At 41.3% G+C, this 19,930-nt stretch overlaps 1 protein-coding gene across 2 annotated transcripts in view; it reads left to right on the top strand.

Annotated features, from left to right (window-relative positions):
- lmln (leishmanolysin-like (metallopeptidase M8 family)) overlaps window positions 1-19,930 on the top strand; it is a 79,482-nt gene that overhangs the window by 23,596 nt on the left and 35,956 nt on the right. For both annotated transcript variants that reach the window (XM_043693977.2, XM_087989185.1), the window contains exon 6: window positions 13,958-14,136. In XM_043693977.2, the coding sequence (XP_043549912.1) occupies window positions 13,958-14,136 (179 nt within the window). The remainder of the gene's footprint in view (window positions 1-13,957; window positions 14,137-19,930) is intronic.

The following is a 19,930-nucleotide window of genomic DNA, read 5'->3' as shown; positions in this document are numbered from 1 at the left end:
TACTTAAGGTTGAGTCAACAAGGATCAGACATGGCGCTAGAGGGTTGCAAGGTAGCCAGGAAGGTACTGAAGAATGGATTTAGGAGACCTGGAAGGGGGCATAAAAAAGCTTTAGTGGGGAGGATTAAGGAAAACCCTAAGGCACTCTACATTTATGTGAGATACAAGAGGATGGCCAGAGTGAGGGTAGGGCTGATCAGGGATAGTGGAGGGAACTTGCGTCTGGAGTCGGAGGAGGTAGGGGAGATCATCAATGAATACTTTGCTTCAGTATTCACTACTGAGAGTGACCTTGACATTTGTGAAGACAGCATGAAACAGGTTGATATGTTAGAACAGGTTGATGTTAAGAAGTAGGATATGCTGAAAAGTTTGAAAAACATAAGGATAGATAAGTCTCCAAGCCAGATGAAATATACCCAGGGTTACTATAGAAAGTGAAGGAAGAGATTGCTGTGCTTTTGGCAATGATCTTTGCATCCTCGCTGTCCACTGAAGTACTACCAGATGATTGGAGGGTGGCAAAGTTATTCCTTTTCAAGAAAGGGAATAAGGATAATCCTGGGAGTTACAGACCAGTCAGTCTTAAATTAGTGGTGGGCAAATTATTGGAGAGGATTCCGGGAGACAGGATTTATGATTATTTAAAAATCATTATTTGATTAGAGATGGTCAGTATGGCTTTGTGAGGGGGCAGGTCATGTCTCACAAGCCTTATTGAATTCTTTGAGGATGTCACAAAGCACATTGATGAAAGTAGAGTAGTGGTTGTGGCGTACATGTATTTTAGCAAGGCATTTGATAAGGCTCCCCATCGTAGGCTTATTCAGAACGTGAGGAGGCATGGAATGCAGGGAAGTCTGGCTGTCTGGATACAGAATTGGCAGGCCGATAGAAGACAGAGGGCGGTAGTAGATGGAAAATATTCAGCCTGGAGCTCAGTGACCAGTGGTGTTCTGAAGGCATCTGTTCTGGGACCTCTGCTCTTTGTGATTTTTATAAATGAATTGGTTGAGGAAGTGAAAGGGTGGGTTAGTAAGTTTGCCGATGACACGAAGGTTGGGTGGAATGGTGGATAGTATGAAGGGCTGTTGTAGGCTGCAACGGGACATTGACAGGATGCAGAACTGGGATGAAGGGGCAGATGGAGTTCAACCTAGAAAAGTGTGAAGTGATTCATTTTGGAGGGTTGAATTTGAATACAGAGTTAAAGGCAGGATTCTTGGCAGTGTGGGGGAACAGAGGGATTTTGGGGTCCATGTCCACAGATCCCTCAAGGTTGCCACCCAAGCTGGTAGGGTTATTAAGAAGGCATTCAGAATGTTGGCTTTCATTACGGGGGATTGAATTTAAGAGCTGCGAGGTCATGCTTCGGCTCTATAGAGGAGGCGAAAGTGAGGACTGCAGATGCTGGAGGTTAGAGTCAAGATTAGAGTGGTGCTGGAAATGCACAGCACGTCAGGCTGCATGCGAGGAGCAGGAAAATCGATGTTTCGGGCAGGAGTCTTTTATCAGGAATGAGCCTGGAAGCTCTGGGTGGAGAGATAAATGGGAGGGGGTGGGGCTAGAGAGAACGTAGCAAGGAGTGCAACAGGTGAATGGAGGAAGGGATAAAGGTGACAGGTTGGAGAGGAGGGTGGAGTGGATAGGGGAAGGAAGATTGACAGGTGGGACGGGTCATGAGGATGGTGCTGAGCTGGCAGGTTGGAATTGGGGTAAGGTGGGGGGGAGGGGAAATGAGGAAACTGGTGAAGTTCCAGGATCCACATTGATGCCCTGGGGTTGAAGGATTCCGAGGCGGAAGGTGAGGCGTTCATCCTCCAGGCGTCAGCTGTTGAGGGAGTGCTGGTGGAGGTGGCCCAGGACCTGCATACCCTTGGCATATTGGGAGGGGGAGTTGAAATATTCAGCCACAGGGCGGTGGGGTTGATTGGTGTGGGTGTCCCGGAGATGTTCTCTAAAGCGTTGTGCGAGAAGGCGTCCAGTCTCCCCAATGTAAAGGAGACCTCATCGGGAGCAACCGATGCAATAAATGATGTGTAGAAGTGCAGGTGAAACTTTGATGGATGTGGAAGGCTCCTTTGGGGCCTTGGATGGAGGATGAAGGGGGAGGTGTGGATGCAGGTTTTGCAATTCCTGCGGTGGTGGGGAAGGTGCCAGGAGGGCAGGGTGGGTTGTTGGGAATCGTGAACCTGACCAGGTAGTCACGGAGGGAACGCGTCTTTGTGGAAAGGGGTGGAGAGGGAAATATATCCCTGGTAGTGGGGTCTGTTTGGAGGTGGCTGAAATGTCGGCGGATGATGCAGTTTATGTGGAGGTTGGTGGGGTGGAAGGTGAGGACCAGGGTGGTTCTGTCTTTATTGCAGTTGGAGGGGTGGGGTTTGAGGACGGAGATAAGATAGAGGGCACCTTCAACCACATGGGAAGGGAAATTATGGTCTTTAAAGAAGGAGGCCATCTGGTGTGTTCTGCAGTGGAACTGGTCCTCCTGTGAGCAGATACAGCAGAGGCGGAGGAATTGGGAATACAGGATAGCACTTTTGCCGGAGGTAGGGTGGGATTAGGTGTAATCCAGGTAGCTGTGGGAGTTGGTAGGATTGTAAAAAATGTCGGTCTTGCGTCGGTCATCATTGATGGAGATGGAGAGGTCTAGGAAGAGGAGGGAGGTGTCAGAGACGGTCCATGTGAATTTAAGGTTGATGTGGAATGTGTTGGTGAAATTGATGAACTGCTCAACCACCTCATGGGAGCATGAGGTGGCGCTGATGCAATCATCAATATAGTAGAGGAAAAGATGGGGAACGGTGCCGGTGTAACTACAGAAGATGGACTATTCTACGTAGCCGACAAAGAGACATGCATAGCTGGGGCCCACGCGAGTGCCCGTGCCTATCCCTATCGTCTGGAGGAAATGGAAGGATTCGAAAGAGAAATTGTTGAGGGTGTAGACCAGTTCAACCAAATGAATGAGAATGTCAGTGGAAGGATACTGGTGGGGATGTCAGGCGAGGAAGAAACGGAGGCCCTGGTCATGATGGATTAAGATGTAGAGGGACTGGATATCCATGGTGAAGATGAGGCTTTGGGGTCGGGGAAACAGAAGTCATGGAGGTGATGGAGGGCATGGGTGGTATCCCAAACATATGTGGGGAGTTCCTGGACTGGGGGAACAGGGCCATATTGAGGTAGGTGAAGATGAGTTCGGTGGGGCAGGACCAGGCTGAGACAATGGGTCGGCCGAGGTAGTTAGACTTGTGGATCTTGGGTAGGAGGTAGAATTGGGCGGTGCTGGGTTCCCGAACTATGAGGTTGGAAGCTGAGGGTGGGAGATCCCCTGAGGTGGTGTATGGTCTGGGAGATGGTGGTTTGGTGATGGGGGTCTATAGAGCTCAGCTTTACAGAGCCCTGGTTAGACCACACTTGGCATATTGTGTGCAGTTCTAGTTGTCTCATTATAGGAAGTATGTGGAGGTTCAGAGAGGGTGCAGAGGAGATTTACCAGGATGTTGCATGGACTGGAGGGCATTTCTTATGAAGAAAGACTGAGGGAGCGGGGTTGTTCTCATTGAAGTGAAGAAGGATAAGAGGAGATTTGATAGAGGTGTACAAGATGATGAGAGGCACAGATAGATTGAATAGTCAGAGGCTTTTTCCCAGTGCAGAAATGGCTAACACAAGGGGGCATAATTTTGAAGTGATTGGAAGAAGGTTTAGGGGTGATGTCAGAGGTCGGTTCTTGACAGAGAGAATGATGGGTACGTGGAATGCACTGCCAGAGGTGGCGGTTGAATCAGATACGTTAAGGACATTAAAGTGACTTTTGAATAGGCACATGGGTGACAGTAAAATGAAGGGTATGTGCGTTAGTTTGATCTTAGTATAGGATAAAAGGTCAGCACAATATCGAGGGCCAAAGGGCCTGTACTGTGCTGTACTGTTTTGTTTTTGATGTATGTTATATGAACCTCCTCTGAACTGCTTCCAGTGCCATTACATCTTTCCACAAATAAGGGGACCATTACTGTGCGCAATAATCCAGGTGCAGTCTCACCAATACCTTCTATAGTTTACTTATATGCTTTATATTCTATTCCTTCAGCTGTAAAAGCCAACATTCCATTCACTTTCTTTATTATCTGCTGTACCTGCATGCTACCTTTCTGTGACTCATGAACGAGTTCTCCGTCAACTTTTGTTCTTATTTCCAGTTTCCAGAATCTGCAGTTCTTTGTTTTTCAGTTAGAAGTTGAACAAGAAGATAGATAGGCAGAGACCCTAGTGAGGCTGGGATCAGGGGAAAGCTAAATATAGGAACAGTGCAAAGAGTGTGGCAACGTGGATAGGGATGGCTTGAAGAATGATAAAGAGAATTTGGAGAGGAGAAAGAGAGTGAAGAAGATGGAGAAGGAGGGAAGTAGTTAATAGCAAGGGGGGAGTAGTTGGAGTGTGATGGGAAAGTGAGGACGTGAATGATTGGGACAATTTTCCACAGCTCCCTGAGATTTTTGGAAGCAGAGTAGGGGGAATCAAAGGAAAAAGATCAATTTCCCTTTCATTGAGTGGGATGCCTAAAACAGGGTTAATTTACCCTGAATTATCAAGGGAGGATCAAAGGGTTTAATGTTGTGTTTGAGTGGAGAGGTTCCCTGTTTTTTGGCGTTTGGACATCCTACAGAAAATTACTTAATTAGGATGGAAGCAATGAATTGAAATAGAATTATAGGAAAACTAAATATTTACAATGTGTTTTAATTTTCTTTTTTTTGTTTGTCTTTACTAAATATGACTGGGGATTAAGTCAGTGCAAGCTCAAAATGTTTATGGGAGCCTTGCTATAGGCCAGATTCATTGCTATAAAATGACAAGACAATGAACTGTTTAGCCCAAACAATTTGTGTTAAGAGTTTGTCAACCATGCAAGAATTGTACAACGTTATGTGCTTGCTGTTTTTGATTCTGCTTTATGCACAGTTGCTGTCTTGATAATGAACCCCAGTGATTCTGCAGCCTAACAGTTCTTCATGGGCAAAAAAAACCCTCTATCTTAACTCTATTGAATTGCAAGTTGTATGTAAATCTACTACTCTGACCCCTTCAAACAATGGAATCTACTCCTATACTATGTCTATCCTTTCATTATTTTAAACCTCTCTACCAAATCACTCATTCATTTTCTCTATTCATTGACACCAGTCCCAATCTTCTTTCATTTTGTATTTTCTCTTGTCAAGCATTGTCCTGATGAATTTACACTATACCTTGTGCCTCAACTTTCTTCCCATAAAGTAAGACTTAACATTGCGCACAGTTCAAGAAGGCAGCTCAGCAACTATCTTCCCCGAGGGCACTTAGTTATGGACAATAAATATTGGCATTACCAGTGAATTCCATATCCATGAATGAATAATAAAATGGTGCAGAGAAGGAAATAATAAAAATAAAACTGATTCTATTACATTTTAATGCCGCAATTGCATCTTAGTGTTTTTTATTCTCGACTTCTTGCCATACCATCCATTATTCAGTTAGATTTTATGGCTTTATCTCATTGATGAGTTATTTACCCTTTATAGGATCTATAGAATCACTAAAGTGTGGAAACAGGCCATTCAGCCCAACAAGTCACATCAACCTTCTGAAGGGCACCCCCCCAGACCCATTCCCATAACCCTGCATTTCCCATGGTTAATGCCCCTAACCCATACATCCCTGGACACTGTGGGTAATTTTTCATGGCCAATCCACCCAACATGCACATGTTTAGACTGTGGGAGGAAGCCCACACAGACATGGGGAGAATGTGCAAATTCCACACAGGAAGTCGCCCAAGAGTGGAATTGAACCCAGGTCCCTGGTGCTGTGAGGCAGCAGTGCTAACTACATGAGCCTGGACTCAGAATTTCTCTCTCTTTCTACAAATCCAGTCTTCATCCATTAAAATATTGCAATTTTGTCATTGGATTCTCTCTGCAACAATTTTCTTCATTCCACCATCTTATCATTTTCCACCCAGCAACCGTATGTGAATCCTTAAGATTATTTACTGTGCTTCCTAGTTGAATATGACGAGCAGGAATAGGAATAGACAATTCACTCCCTTGAACCTGCCTCACCATTTAATATGATTTTGGAAAATCACATGGAGTCATAGTCATACAAAGTGTTCCAATCAGTCCACACCAACCATGTTCCCAAACTAAAATATTCCCACCTGCCTGTGCTTGGCCCATATCCCTTCAAACCTTTCTTATTCATCAACTTATGCAAATGTCCTTTAAACATTGTAACTGTATCTGCAACCTTTCTGTATCTGCAACCTATCTTTCTCTGGCAGTTCATTTCACGCACAAACCACTCTGTGTAAAACATTTGCTGTTCATGTCCATTTTAAATCTTTCACCTCTCACCTTATAAATATGCTCCCTAGTTTTCAACTCCCCCACCATAGAGAAAGGATCCTTGCTATTAACCTTATCTATGTCTCTCATGATTTTGTAAACCTCAGTAAAGTCACCCGTCAGTCTAGTATGCTCCAGTGAAAAATGTGCAAACCTTTCCATCTATTTCAGTCTATTTTTATACTCTCCATTCCCAGCAAAATCCTGGTAAATCTTTTCTGAACCATCTCCAGTTTAATAATACCCTTTCTATAATAGGGCAACCAGAACTGCACGCAATACTCCAGAAGAGGCCTCTCAATGACCTGTACAGCCTCAATGTGATGTCCTAACTCCTCTGCTCAAAGGTCTGAGCAATAAAGACACAGGGGCTAAATGTCTCCTTAACCACCCTGTCTACTTGTGACACAAATTTCAAAGAATTATGTACCCTGAACCCTTGGGTCTCTGTTCTATAACACTACCCAGGGTCCTGTCATTAATTGTATAACTGAGGCAAGGAATAGGGAGAGATGTCAGCTGAACACATGGTTGCAAGAATGGTGCAGGAGGGAGGGTTTCAGGTACATGGATAATTGGGGCTCATTCTGGGGAAGGTGGGACCTCTACAAACAGGATGGTCTTCACTTGAACCAGAGGGTAACTAATATCCTGGGTGGGAAATTTGCTGGTGCTATTCTGGTGGGTTTTAACTAGCTCAGCAAGGGGTTGGGAACCTGAGGTGTAGCTCCAGTCCGCAGAAGGATGAGAGTAGGGAGATGGATAGGATTTCACAGTCACAGGAATGTGCTGGCAGACAGCAAGCTGGTTTGAAGTGTGTTTACTTCAACGCCAGAAGTATCTGAAATAAGGTAGGTAAGCTTGTGGCATGAATAGGTACTTGGGACTTCGATGTTATGGCCATTTCAGAGACATGGATAGAGCAGGGTCAGGAATACATGACCAGGTTCCAGGATTTGCATCTTTCATTAAGAACAGGGAAGGTGGTAAAAGAGAGGGAGGTGTGGTCTTGTTAATCAAGGACAATATAACGGTGGCTGAAAGAACTTTTGACAAGGACTTATCTATTAAGGTAGTATGGGCTGAGATTAGAAACTGGAGAGGAGAGGTCACACTGCTGGGAGTTTTTTTATAGGCCTCTGCAGAGTTCCTGGGCTGTGGAGGAGAGGATCGGCAAAATAATTCTGGGTAGGAGTGAAAGGAACAGGGTGGTCATTATGGGGGACTTTAACTTCCCCAACACTGACTGGAAATACTATAACTCTAGTACATTGGATGGATCAGTTTTTGTCCATTGTGTGCAGGAGGGTCTCCTGACACAGTATGTCCAAGGGCCAACAAGAGGGGAGGCCCCACTGGATCTGGTGCTTGGTAATGAACCAGGCCAGGTGTTTGATTTAGTGATAGGTGAACACTTTGGAGAAAGTGACCATAATTCGGTTACATTTAGTTTAGCGATGGAAAGGGATAGGTGCATACCACAGGGTAAGAGTTATCGATGGGGGAAGGGCAGTTATAATGCTTTTTTCAAGACTTAGGAGACATAGAATGGGGTAGCAAAATGCAGGGAATGGGGACAATTGAAATGTGGAGCTGATTGAAGGAAGAGATATGTGTCCTTGATAGGTGTGTACCTGTCAGCCAGGGAGGAAAGATAAGGTAAGGGAACTGTGGTTTATGACAGAAATTGCATCTTGTTCAGTGGAAGGAGGCGGCTTATGTGACGATGAGAGGAGATGGTTCAAATGAGGCGATGGAGAGTTACAAATTAGCGAGGAAGGATTTAAAGAGAGAGTTAAGGAGAGCAAAGAGAGAACATGAGCAGTCATTAGCAGATGGAATAAAGGACAACCCTAAAGCTTTCTATAGGTATGTGAGGAATAAAAGGATAATTAGGATAGGAATAGGGCCAGTCAAAGACAGTGGTGGGAAGTTGTGTGTGGACCCTGTGGAGATCGAAGAGGTGCTAAACAAATATTTTTCATCAGTTTTCACTCAGAAAAAGGAGAATATTGTAGAGGAAAAGAATAGGATATGAGATATTAGACTAGAAAGGATCGAGGTTAGTAAGGAAGAGATATTATCAATTCTAGAAGGACTGAAAGTAGACAAGTCCCTTTGGCTGGATGGGATTTATCTGAGGATTCTCTGGGAAGCTAGAGAGGAGGTGTTGGAACATTTTGCTTTGATCTTTGAGTTGTCATGGTCTACAGGTTTGATACCAGAGGACTGGAGGGTTGCAAATGTTCTGCCTTTGTTCGAGAAGAGAGGTGACCCAGGTAATTATAGACCAGTGAGCCTTACACCTGTTGTAGGAAAGGTTTTGGAAAGGATTATAAGAGATAAGATTGATAAGCATCTAGCATGGTTTTGTCAACGGCAGGTCATGTCTCACAAACCTCATTGGGTTTTTTGAGAAGCTGACCAAGCATGTGGATGAAGGTAGGGCAGTTGACGTGATGTATGTGACTTCAGTAAAGCTTTTGATAAGGTTCCACATAATAGGCTGTTGGAGAAAATGCAGAGGCATAGAATTGAGGGTGATTTAGCAGTTTGGATTAGAAACTGGCTTTCTGTAAGAAGGCAGCGAGTGGTGGTTGATTGAAGATATTCAGCCTAGAGTCCGGTTACTATTGGTGTACTGCAAGGATCTGTTTTGGGACCACAGCTGTTTGTCATTTTTATAAATGGGCACAGGCATAGATGAGTTAGTAAGTTTGCAGATGGCACTGAAGTTGGTGGAATGGTGGATAGTGTGGAAGAATGTTACAGGGGGACTTGGATAAACTGCAGAACTGGGCTGAGAAGTGGCAAATGGAGTTCAGCGCAGATAAATGTGAGATGATTCACTTTGGGAAGAATAACAGGGAGGCAGAATGCTGGGTCAATGGAAAGATTCTTGGTAGTGTGGATATGCAGAGGGATCTTGGAGTCCATGTACATAGATCCCTGAAAGTTGCCACTCAGGTTGATAGTGTTGTTCAGAAGGCATATGGTGTGTTAGGTTTCATTGGTAGAGGGATTGAGTTACGGAGCTGTGATGTCATGCTGCAACTATACAAAACGCTAGTGCGGCCTCACTTGGAATATTGTGTACAGTTCTGATCGCCCCATTACAGAAAGGATGTGGAAGCATTGGAAAAGGTGCGGAGGAGATCTACCGGGATGTTGCCTGGTCTGGAGGAATGGTCTTATGAGGAAAGGCTGAGAGACTTGGGTCTGTTGTCATTGGAAAGAAGATTAGGAGGGGATTTGATAGAGACTTACAAGATGGTCAGAGGATTAGTTCGGGTAGACAGTGAAAGTCTCTTGGGATGATGACATCAGCTTATACGAGGGGCATAGCTACAAATTGAGGGGTGATAGATTTAAGACAGATGTCAGAGGCAGGTTCATTACTTAGAGAGTGGTAAGAGCGTGGAATACCCTGCCTGCCAATGTAGTTAACTCAGCAACATTAGTGAGATTTAAACAATCCTTGGATAAGCACATTGATAATGATGGGATAGTGTAGGGGGTTGGGCTTAGATGAGTTCACAGGTCAGCGCAACATTATGGGCCGAAGGGCCTGTTCAGTACTGTATTGCTTATATTGCGCTGTATTGTTCTATGTTCTAAGTCCTGTCCTTGTTCGTGGTACCAAAATGCAACACTTCACATTTATCCAAATTAAACTCCCTTCCCACCTCTCAGACTATTGACCCAACTCCACTTTCTTGTTTGCTGCATAACCCTTCAACTCATTACTAATTAAAAGCCAGTCTCTCTTCATCTTGAATATATTCAGTGCCCACCGCACTCTAGGGTAGTGAATTCCACAGATTCACGACACTTTGAGAGAAGTAATTCCTCCTCATGTTTATTTTAAATATGCTGCCCTTTAGCCTAAAACTGTGACCTCTTATTGCCCCTTTAGTATTGTACAATAATCAATTAGATTTACACTTATCTTTATAAACTCTGCCAGATATAGGCCTAAGCTACTTAATCTCTCCTCGTTTATTTAAACTTCATTTCAGCCCAATTCAATCGCATCAACAAATGTGAATGCCACTTCCGTCAGATGTATATCAAAATCAGATCACTTCCTCACTGCCTATATCCAAACAACTTCTCTGGGACACTATTGCTCTCTTTAATGATTGTGAGAGACTGTCTGTAATTCTTATGTTTCCTTTCCTTTTAAAACGTTTTGATCCAATTTGCCAACAATTTGGCCAAAGGAACTAAAGGCAGCGTTGCTAAGTTTGTAGATGACGCAAAGATTTGTTTCTGAAATCTACGCTGTGTGCTTCTAATTATTTTTGATTCATCTCATTTATGTAAATAATTTGGATGTGAACGTAGGCCGTACAGTTAGTACATTTGCAAATTACACCAAAATTGAAGGTGTAATGGACAGCGAAGAAGGTAATCTCAGAGTACAGTGGGATCTTGATCAGATGGGCCAATGGGCTGAAGAGCTGCAGATGAAGTTTAATTTAGATAAATGCGAAGTGTTGCATTTTGGAAAAGCAAATCAGAGCAGGACTCATGCACTTAACGGTAAGGTCCTGGGGAGTGTTGCTGAACAAAGAGATCTTGGAGTACAGGTTCATAGTTCCTTGAAAGTGTAGTTGCAGGTAGATAGGATAGTAAAGAAGGCGTTTGGTATGCTTTCCTTTATTGGTCAGTGCATTGAATATAGGAGTTGAGAGGTCATGTTGCAGCTGTACAGGACATTGATTAAGCCACTTTTGGAATACTGCATGCAATTCTGGACTCCTTATCAGAAGGATGTTGTGAAACTTGAAAAGATTTACAAGAATGTTGCCAGAGTTGGAGAATTTGAGCTATAGGGAGAGGCTGAATAGGCTGCGGCTGTTTTCCTTGGAGCATCGGAGACTGAGGGGTGATGTTATGGAGGTTTATCAAGTTATGAGGGGCATGGGAAGGATAAATAGACAAAATCTTTTCCCTGGGGTGGGCCAATCCAGAACTAGAGATTTAGGGTGAGAGAGAAAAGATATAAAAGGGACCTCAGTGGCAACATTTTCACACAGGGGTTAGTGTTTGTATGGAATGAGCTGCCAGAGGAAGTGGTGGAGGCTGGTACAATTACAGCATTTAAAAGGCATCTGGATGGGTGTATGAATAGAAAGGGTTTGGAGCGATATGGACCAAGTGCTGGCAAATAAGAGTAGATTAGGTTAGGATATCTGGTCAGCATGGACGAGTTAGATCAAAGGGTTTGTTTCCATGCTGTACATCTCTATGACTCCTTTATTATAAATGTTAATCTACCTGATCGACAGTTTTTCAAAATCTGTTACATTGGTCATTTTCCACTTCTTCAAACTTAATTTACTCTTAATAGAATCCTGAATTTTAGGGCAGAATTTAATATGTGCAATGGGTGTCTTGCCCACTGCTTAGAAAACTGCTTGGAACCCTGTGTTGCTTCTCTTTGTAAACCTATGCAGTTACCGAGTAATCAGGCAGTTATCTGGGCAGAAGCACGCATCCCTAGATTGTTGAGTGTGGGTGGATGTTAGGCACCACAATGATCACTGTCTGGAGTTGTGAGAGGATTTGTAAGAAAGGATGGGAGTAGCTTTTCTTGGGGCTTTCCTGATTTTTGAAGCAGAGTTTGTTGGGTGAGCAATAACGATAGTGAGTCCTTCATGACTGTTGGTTAAACAACAGCAGGCTAAAAGCAGAATACTGCTGATGCTGGAAATCTGAAGTGCATGCAGAGAATCTCATGAAACTCAACAGATCTGGCAACATCTGTGAAAAGAGGAACAGCATTAACATTTGCATCTGGTATGACTCTTAATTCCGCTCATAATTTCTACTTGGTAGTAATGCAAAAAAGATGCACCTGTTGTTTTAGAACTAACATAGCCAGACAGCATTTTAAAAGCACCTTATTGCAATACCATGTATGGTATAACAGGCACTATAATTAAATATATTCCCTGGGTTTCACATGATTGAGTGATGGACTTGTGCTTACTTTCATCATGGCTTTCCTTCCTCAATTCACAATCTATTTGCAATGGCAGCAGAAGTTAGCTTTGTATTTAAATTCAGTGGATATTTGATATCAGCATTCATGTTAACATATGTGCCAAACACACCATTTAGACACCTTGTGTCCCTGTTTAAATCCTCACCTCGTGGCTCGCTTGTATCACCGATTACAGTAGGAGCCTCTTCCATACAGTATTTGCCTCAGGTGTGGAAACCATAATGATATTCATGTTCTGATATGTATCTGTTTACTGCTTTCTATGTAAAACAACTAATTCCCATTGCTTGCAGCCCATTGATGTTACTGGTTCTCTCATGTAGACTCACAGTGAGACATGAAGAGTTACAAGGTATACAGTATAATTCATGTAACTCTTTTTGTAACAAAAATGTTACATTGCTGAATTCAAATGAGTAACATTATGGAAATTGGTCTATGGTGATAGATCGTTTGACTTGATGGATTTTGAATTAAAATGAGTAAATCCTAGATCCTCAGTGTTGTTTCACGTGTTGGTATTTTCTAAGTCAATCAACTCTTTCACGTGTTCATTTCTAAGTCAATCAACTCTTTATATTACAGTAAATTGCAAAATGTTTTTTCGTTAAGCAAGGTATTTATTCACAGTTAGAATGATCTTTCTCTTCTACTTTCTGCTAAGTCCTCATTCTGTTTAACATAAGATCTTAAGAATTAGAGATGGGTGCAATTTCAACATTTAAAAGATGTTTACGGCAGTACTGGGTCAGAAAGGTTTTGCGGGATATGGACCAAATATAGTCAAATGGATCCAGTTCAGTTTAGGAAACCTGGTCAGCTTGGATACTTGGGTCAAAGAACCTGTTTCTGTACATTATAACTCTAATTAGAAGCAGGGTTAGGCCATTTGGCTCTTTAAGTTTAGATCAGTGATGCTGGAAACGCACAGCAGGTCAGGCAGCATCCGAGGAGCAGGAAAATCAACGTTTCAGGCAAAAGCCCTTCGTCAGGAATTGAAGCAGGAAGCCTCCAGGGTGGAGAGATAAATTTGGCTCTTTACGTTTGCTGTGCCATTTAATAAGGTCGAGGCTGTTCTGAGTATGGCCTCAACTTTTCTAAATTCCCAATATATGCTTTAATTCCATTGTCAGCCAAGAATCTATGTAACTCAGGCTTAAAAGTATTTAATAATCACACCTCCATTGCTCTTTGTTGAAATGAGTTCTGCAATTTGGAAGTTGAGAAGGCATCCATTGTTTACTGATATTTTACCTGTTGATATTTCATATCATTGGTACATTTTGCTTTTGCTCCTCACTCACAATAGTATACACATCAGGAACATTTTTCTTTATTTGACCATTTCTTCTTTTGAAATCATATGTCTATTATTCAAAGGTTGGTGTTAATATGAGGAAGCACAGCTGTGCCCAAAACATTTTCTAGATGGCATAATAAATGAAATTTGGTGTGCACCAATCTTTTATCTCTATAGAATTATATTCTAAATATAATTCAGGTATAAATAGTCTGGTTTATTAACATTTGTTTGATATCTATCCAGCAATGCAGGGTGTGTAGTGAAAATGGAAAATCCTGTGGGTCTACAGGGTTAACCGTTGGTCCAGGTGTCACAGATGCTGACTTTTTGCTTTATGTGAGTGCACTGACTACAGAACGTTGTGGACAAGAGGATATTGTAGCCTATGCAGCATACTGTCAGCTGGAAGCTGAATTGGACAGGTGGGGATGCTTATGACTAGACTTTAATACGTAAGTAATTGTAACTCTATCTTGATTTCGAATTGGCTTATTCTTAAGTAACCACATTTCATAAAAGCTAAACGGGAACCTTAATTTGCTACTCAACAATAATTGCTTGTGTACAGCAGGTATGATCCAAGTTTAAAATGCTGCCAAGTTTAAACTTCAAATGTTAAGTTTTAGTCCTAAATTATTGATATCAGATGTCTAGCAATTTGACAATTTTTGACATTGGCTCAATTGGTCAGAATTATGAAATAAATTTAGGTAGCATTGTTTGTTATCCTTGTTCTAGACTGTAAGGGAGGCACTTCATCTGCATGCAGGAGCACAAGTGAGAATTTATATTATTCCAATTCACCAGTCCAAAAATCTGTTGTTCAGAAATGCCAGTTTTCCAAAGATTTTCTGAGCAGATCCAAGCATCTCATCAGAGTCATTATTGCATGGTTCTTTGGAAGTCGAAGCGTGAAAATACATATTTAAATAAGTAAATTATTTTCTTTACAGTTTTATCATGTTTTATCATTATTTATGCTTCAGGTAAATATTTAACTTCATAGAGTTTGCAGTTCTCACAGTTGGGGTTAGGAATTATGAGATTTTTGTGCAATCTAGAAAATTCTGAATTCCACAAGTGACTTCAAAACGTAAGATATAAGAGCCGAAGTAGGCTATTTGACCCCTATTTCAGTCCGCTGATTTTGCCCTCTGGTCTTAGACTATAGCAAGAGGGAAATGTGCTGTCCAAGTCTATGTTTTAATAAGATTGCCTGTTATTCTGCTGAACTGCAATGAGTACGGGTTTGACCTAGCAGAAAGTGAGGACTGCAGATGCTGGAGATCAAAGTAAAAAAGTGTGGCGGTAGAAAAGTATGGCTGGTCAGGCAGCATCTAAGGAGCAAGAGAGTCAACGTTTCAAGCATAAGCTCTTCATCAGGAACGTGTTGACATTTCAAGCATAGCTCTTCATCTCTTTTCATAAAAAAAGCCTTTTCATACCCAGGATTGACCTAGTGAACCTTCTGTGGACTGCCACCAATGTCAGTATATCTTTCTTTTAATAAGGGGACCAAAAATGTTCAGCTGTACTCTTTAAACAGCACCTTCCAAACCCACTACTACTATCATCTGAAACAGCAAGAACATCAGATACATGGGAAAACCGCCACCTCATGTTTCCCTTCAAGCCACTCACCATCTAGATTTGGAAATATATCAATGTTCCTTCAGTATCAAAATCCTAGAACTCCCTCCTGAATGGCATTGTAGGTCTACTTGTACCAAATGAACTGCAGTTGTACAAGATGGCAGCTCACCACCATCTTCTCAAGGTGAAAGTGAGGACTGCAGATGCTGGAGATTCGAGTCGACTGTGGTGCTGGGAAAAGCACAGCAGGTCAGACAGCATCCGAGGAGCAGGAAGATCGACGTTTCGGGCAAAAGCCCTTCATCATTCCTGATGAAGGGCTTTTGCCTGAAACATTGATTTTTCAGCTCCTGAGATGCTGCCTGACCTGCTATGCTTTTCCAGCACCATACACTCGACCATCTTCTCAAGGTCGACTGGGGCTGGATGTGATAGAATTATTCACTGTATTCTAGTTGTGGTTCGATTAGTGCTTGTGTAGTTTTTGCAAAGCTTCCTTTTCTTTATGTTCCATTCCCTTTCTGATAAAGGTCAATGGTCAATTTACCTTCTTTATTACCTGCTGACCTTGAATGCTAGTTTTTTTGTGGTTGATGCATAAGGACCCCCAAATTTCTCTGTGCTGTAGATTTCAGCAATCTTTCTCCATTAAGTAATATTCAGTTCCTTTTCCTGCCAAAGTACAAAACGTCACAATTTCTCACATTGTATTCCATCTGCCAAGTTAGATAACCAGCTTATATTTTAATAGATTAGTCAGGCATGACCTCACCTTGATGAAGCCTGCTGTCTCAGCTCTGTTTAACATGGTTAAAAATCATACAACACCAGGTTATAGTCCAACAGGTTTAATTGGAAGCACACTAGCTTTCTGAATGCCGCTCCTTCATCAGGTGGACTATAACCTGTTGGACTATAACCTGGTGTTGTGTGATTTTTAACTTTGTACACCCCAGTCCAACACCAGCATCTCCAAATCATGACTGTTTAACATGCACTTCCAAGTACTCTGCAATCTCATCCTTAATCCTCGTCTAAAATTACAACATTTAAAAGGCATCTGGATGGGTACATGAATAGGAAGGGTTTAGAGGGATATGGGCCAAATGCAAACAAATGGGGCTAGATCAGTTTAGGAAATCTGGTTGGTGCAGATGAGTTATTCCAAAGGGTCTGTTTCTGTGCTATATAATCTGTGACTTTATGTTCTTGTACACACTGTTTGTGTCACCCTCAGTACTTAGCTTCGTGCCCATTTTGTAGTATCTGCCAACTTTGCGATAGTGCATTCACTTTCTTCATCCAAGTCATGAATAAATATTATAAATCATTGTGATCCCTGCACTAATTCTTGTGACAATCCTCTAGTGACAGGTTGCCTTTCTGAAAATGCTGTCTTTGTCCCAAATCTGCATTCTATTAATTAGCCAATCTTCCATACTGATACACTCCCCAAACCCATGGGCTTTAATCTTGTTAAGAAGCTTCTATGTGCAGTACCTTATCAAATGCCTTTTGGAAATCACCTAATGGTTCCTTCTTATCTATCCTGCTTGTTACCTCCTTATAGAATTCTAATAAATTTGTCAGGCATGATTCCTCCTTGGTAAAGACATGCTAACTGTGCTTGATTATTAAATGCATAGCCATTGCATCCTGTATTTTAGACTTGAACATTTTCCCAGTGTTTGATGTTAAGCTGACTGATTTATAGTTTTTTTGTGTTTTCTTTCTCTTCCATTTTTAATAAGGGTGTTACACTGGTATTTTACCAGTTGTCTGGGACTCTTTCAGAATCCAAGGATTCTTAGAAGATTACAACCAGTGCATTCACTATCATTGTAACTAGGATCCTGGGAGGTAACTTATCAGGTCCAGGGGAATGATCAGCATTAACTCCATTGGTTTCCTTTGTACTCAAGTATTTTCTTCCCTATTTTTTGGCTCTTGGTTTAGAATTTTTGAACTGCTTTTAATGTCTTCTGCAATGAAAGTTCGTGAAGTATTTATATAGCTCCTTTGTAATTTTCTGTGTCTCCATTATAATTTCTCAGTCTCATTCTCTGAAAAGCCTATGTTAACTATGACTTTTTCTTTAAACGTTTAAAGAAACTCTTGCTGTGCATTTTATTATTACTCATTAGTTTATGGTAATAGTTTATTTTCTTACTCTTTTTAATTTTTTTGCTCAGCTTTTGTTGGTTTTTTAAGCTTCCTCAATCCACTGGTCTACTACTAATCTTTGCCACATCATAAGTCTTTTTTCTTTCATATGGTGTTCCGCATCAGTTTACCCTCTTCCTACAATCCTTCCTCACTGCGCTATATCTTTATTCTATGCCATGAACAATTTTCTTAGACATCTACTATTGTTCATCAACCATTTTTCTACTGAACTTCATTCCCAATCTATTCTAGCCAATGTGACCCTCATTCCTTTATAGTTACCCATATTTAGGTTTAGCAGAATTGTTTCTGACTCCTGCTTTTCACTCTCAAACTGAATCCCAAAATGTTATGATTGCTTTCCAAAGGAAAACCCTGTCTCAGCTACTGTTCCAATACTCTTTATTTATATCAACTGCCCAAAGTATTGCTGTAATATCTCAATAACATTCAGTAAACTTTGTTCAATGCTCCTGTTATACTGACATGTAACTGAAATTGTACTAATTTAAATCCTAAATTGATTTGGGAAGGTTAGTTAGCAGGTCAGAAGTAGAGAAAGAGAAAACTATCAGCAGAGTTTATTTTAAAATGGAAATTACAAACAAGGAACAAAAGTAGATCACTCAGCTTTTTGAACCTGTTCTGCTATTCAGTAAAATGACGCTGATCCCATTGTGACCTCAACTCCATATTTTTACATATCCCGATAATCTTTTACCCCCTTGGTAATTAAAAATATATCTACCTCTTTTTAAAAAATATTTAAAGATTCTGCACCAAATCTGTTTTAAGGTGGGACATTCCAAAGACTTTCAACCCTCTGAGAGATAAAGTGCTTCATCATCTCTTTTGAATGGGTGCCCCTTGTTTTTAAACTATGACCACTAGTTCTACATTGTCGCATGTGTAAATTGTTTCCAATATCAACCTGATCATATCCCCTAGGATTTTAATTAAATCCCGTCTGACTCTAAATTCTAAGGATGTAGGTCTAGCCTTTCCTCATAAGGCATTCCACTCCATTCTGGATATTAGTCTAGTAAACCTTTTCAAATGCTTCCAACACATTAACATCTTTCTGTAAATATAATGTGATCAATGCTTTATGCAGTGCTCTAAATGTGGACTCAAAAATGCCCCGTATAACTGATGCCAAACCTCGCTGCTTTTATAATTAATTCCCCTCACAATAAACCATGATATGATAGTCATACAACATGGGAATAAACCTTTTAGTTCAACTAGTCCATACTGACCAAGTTTCCAAAATTAAACTAGTCTCACTTGCCAGCGTTTGGTCCATATCCCTCTAAAACCTTTCCTATTAATGTACCTATCTAAATGTCTTTTAAATTTCGTAACTGCACCTGCACCTTCCACTTCCTCTGGCAGTTCATTCCACATATGAATTTTGTGAAAAAGGTGTCTCTCAGGTCTCATTTAAATCTTTTTCCTCACATCTTAAAAATGTGCCCCTGGTTTTGAACTCCCCTACCCTCCCCTACTCTATGCCACCCATAATTTTATAAACCTCTATAAGGTCATCCCTCAACTTCCTGTGCTTCAGTAGAAAAGTGTTTAGCCTATCCACAAGCTCAAATCTTCCAGTCCTGCAACAACCTGGTAAATCTTTTCTGAACCCTTTCCAATTTAATAAAATCCTTTCTATAGCAAGTCTATTCACTTTCCTGATTACTTGCTGAATGCATACTAAACTGTGTGAATCAATGATGAGGGCACTCAGATCTCTGATACCAGAGATCTGCAAACTCTCATTATATAAGTAATATGCTTTTTCATTTTTTTTGCCAGTTTCACATTTTTTTCATCTATTCCATTTGCCAAATCTTTGTCCATACACTTAGCCTATCTATATTTCTTTGTAAGATCCAAATGCCATCTTCATAACTCACTTTCCTGTCTATCATTGTGTCATAAGCAAAGTTTTCTTCCATACCTTCAATCCCTTAATCTAAATTATTTTACATAAATTGTAAAGAGCTAAGGGCCTAGTCATGAGCCCTGTGGCATAGCATTTCTGATATCCTGTCAGCCTGATAAAGCCATAAAAAAGCAAATTTAGGCCTTTTGGCCCATCAATCTTTGATCTGCCATTTAATCATAGCTGACATATTTCTCAACACCATTCTCCTGCCCTGTCCCTATAACCTTTCATTCCTTTAGTAATCAAGAAGCTACGCACCTTTGTCTTAAATGCACTTATTGACTTGGCCTCCAAAACCTTCTGTGGCAATGAGCTCCACAGTTTGACCACCCTCTGACTGAAGAAATTTCTCCTCACCTCAGTTCAAAAAGGTCACACCTTCACTCTGAGGTTACACTCTTAGATCCTCTTTCTCTTCTGCAAATTGAAACATTTTCACCATGCCTCTTTCTCTGCTGTAAAAGTTTCAGTGAGATGCCCCTCCCCCATTCTTCGAAACTCCATCGAGT

This window comes from Chiloscyllium plagiosum, unplaced genomic scaffold, assembly GCF_037043375.1.
Source record: "Chiloscyllium plagiosum isolate Xiang-an unplaced genomic scaffold, Cpla_swu_hap1 HiC_scaffold_7, whole genome shotgun sequence".
Lineage (NCBI taxonomy): Eukaryota > Metazoa > Chordata > Chondrichthyes > Orectolobiformes > Hemiscylliidae > Chiloscyllium > Chiloscyllium plagiosum.
The sequence above is the reverse complement of the archived record's forward strand: the minus strand, read 5'-3'. Positions and strand labels throughout refer to the sequence as shown.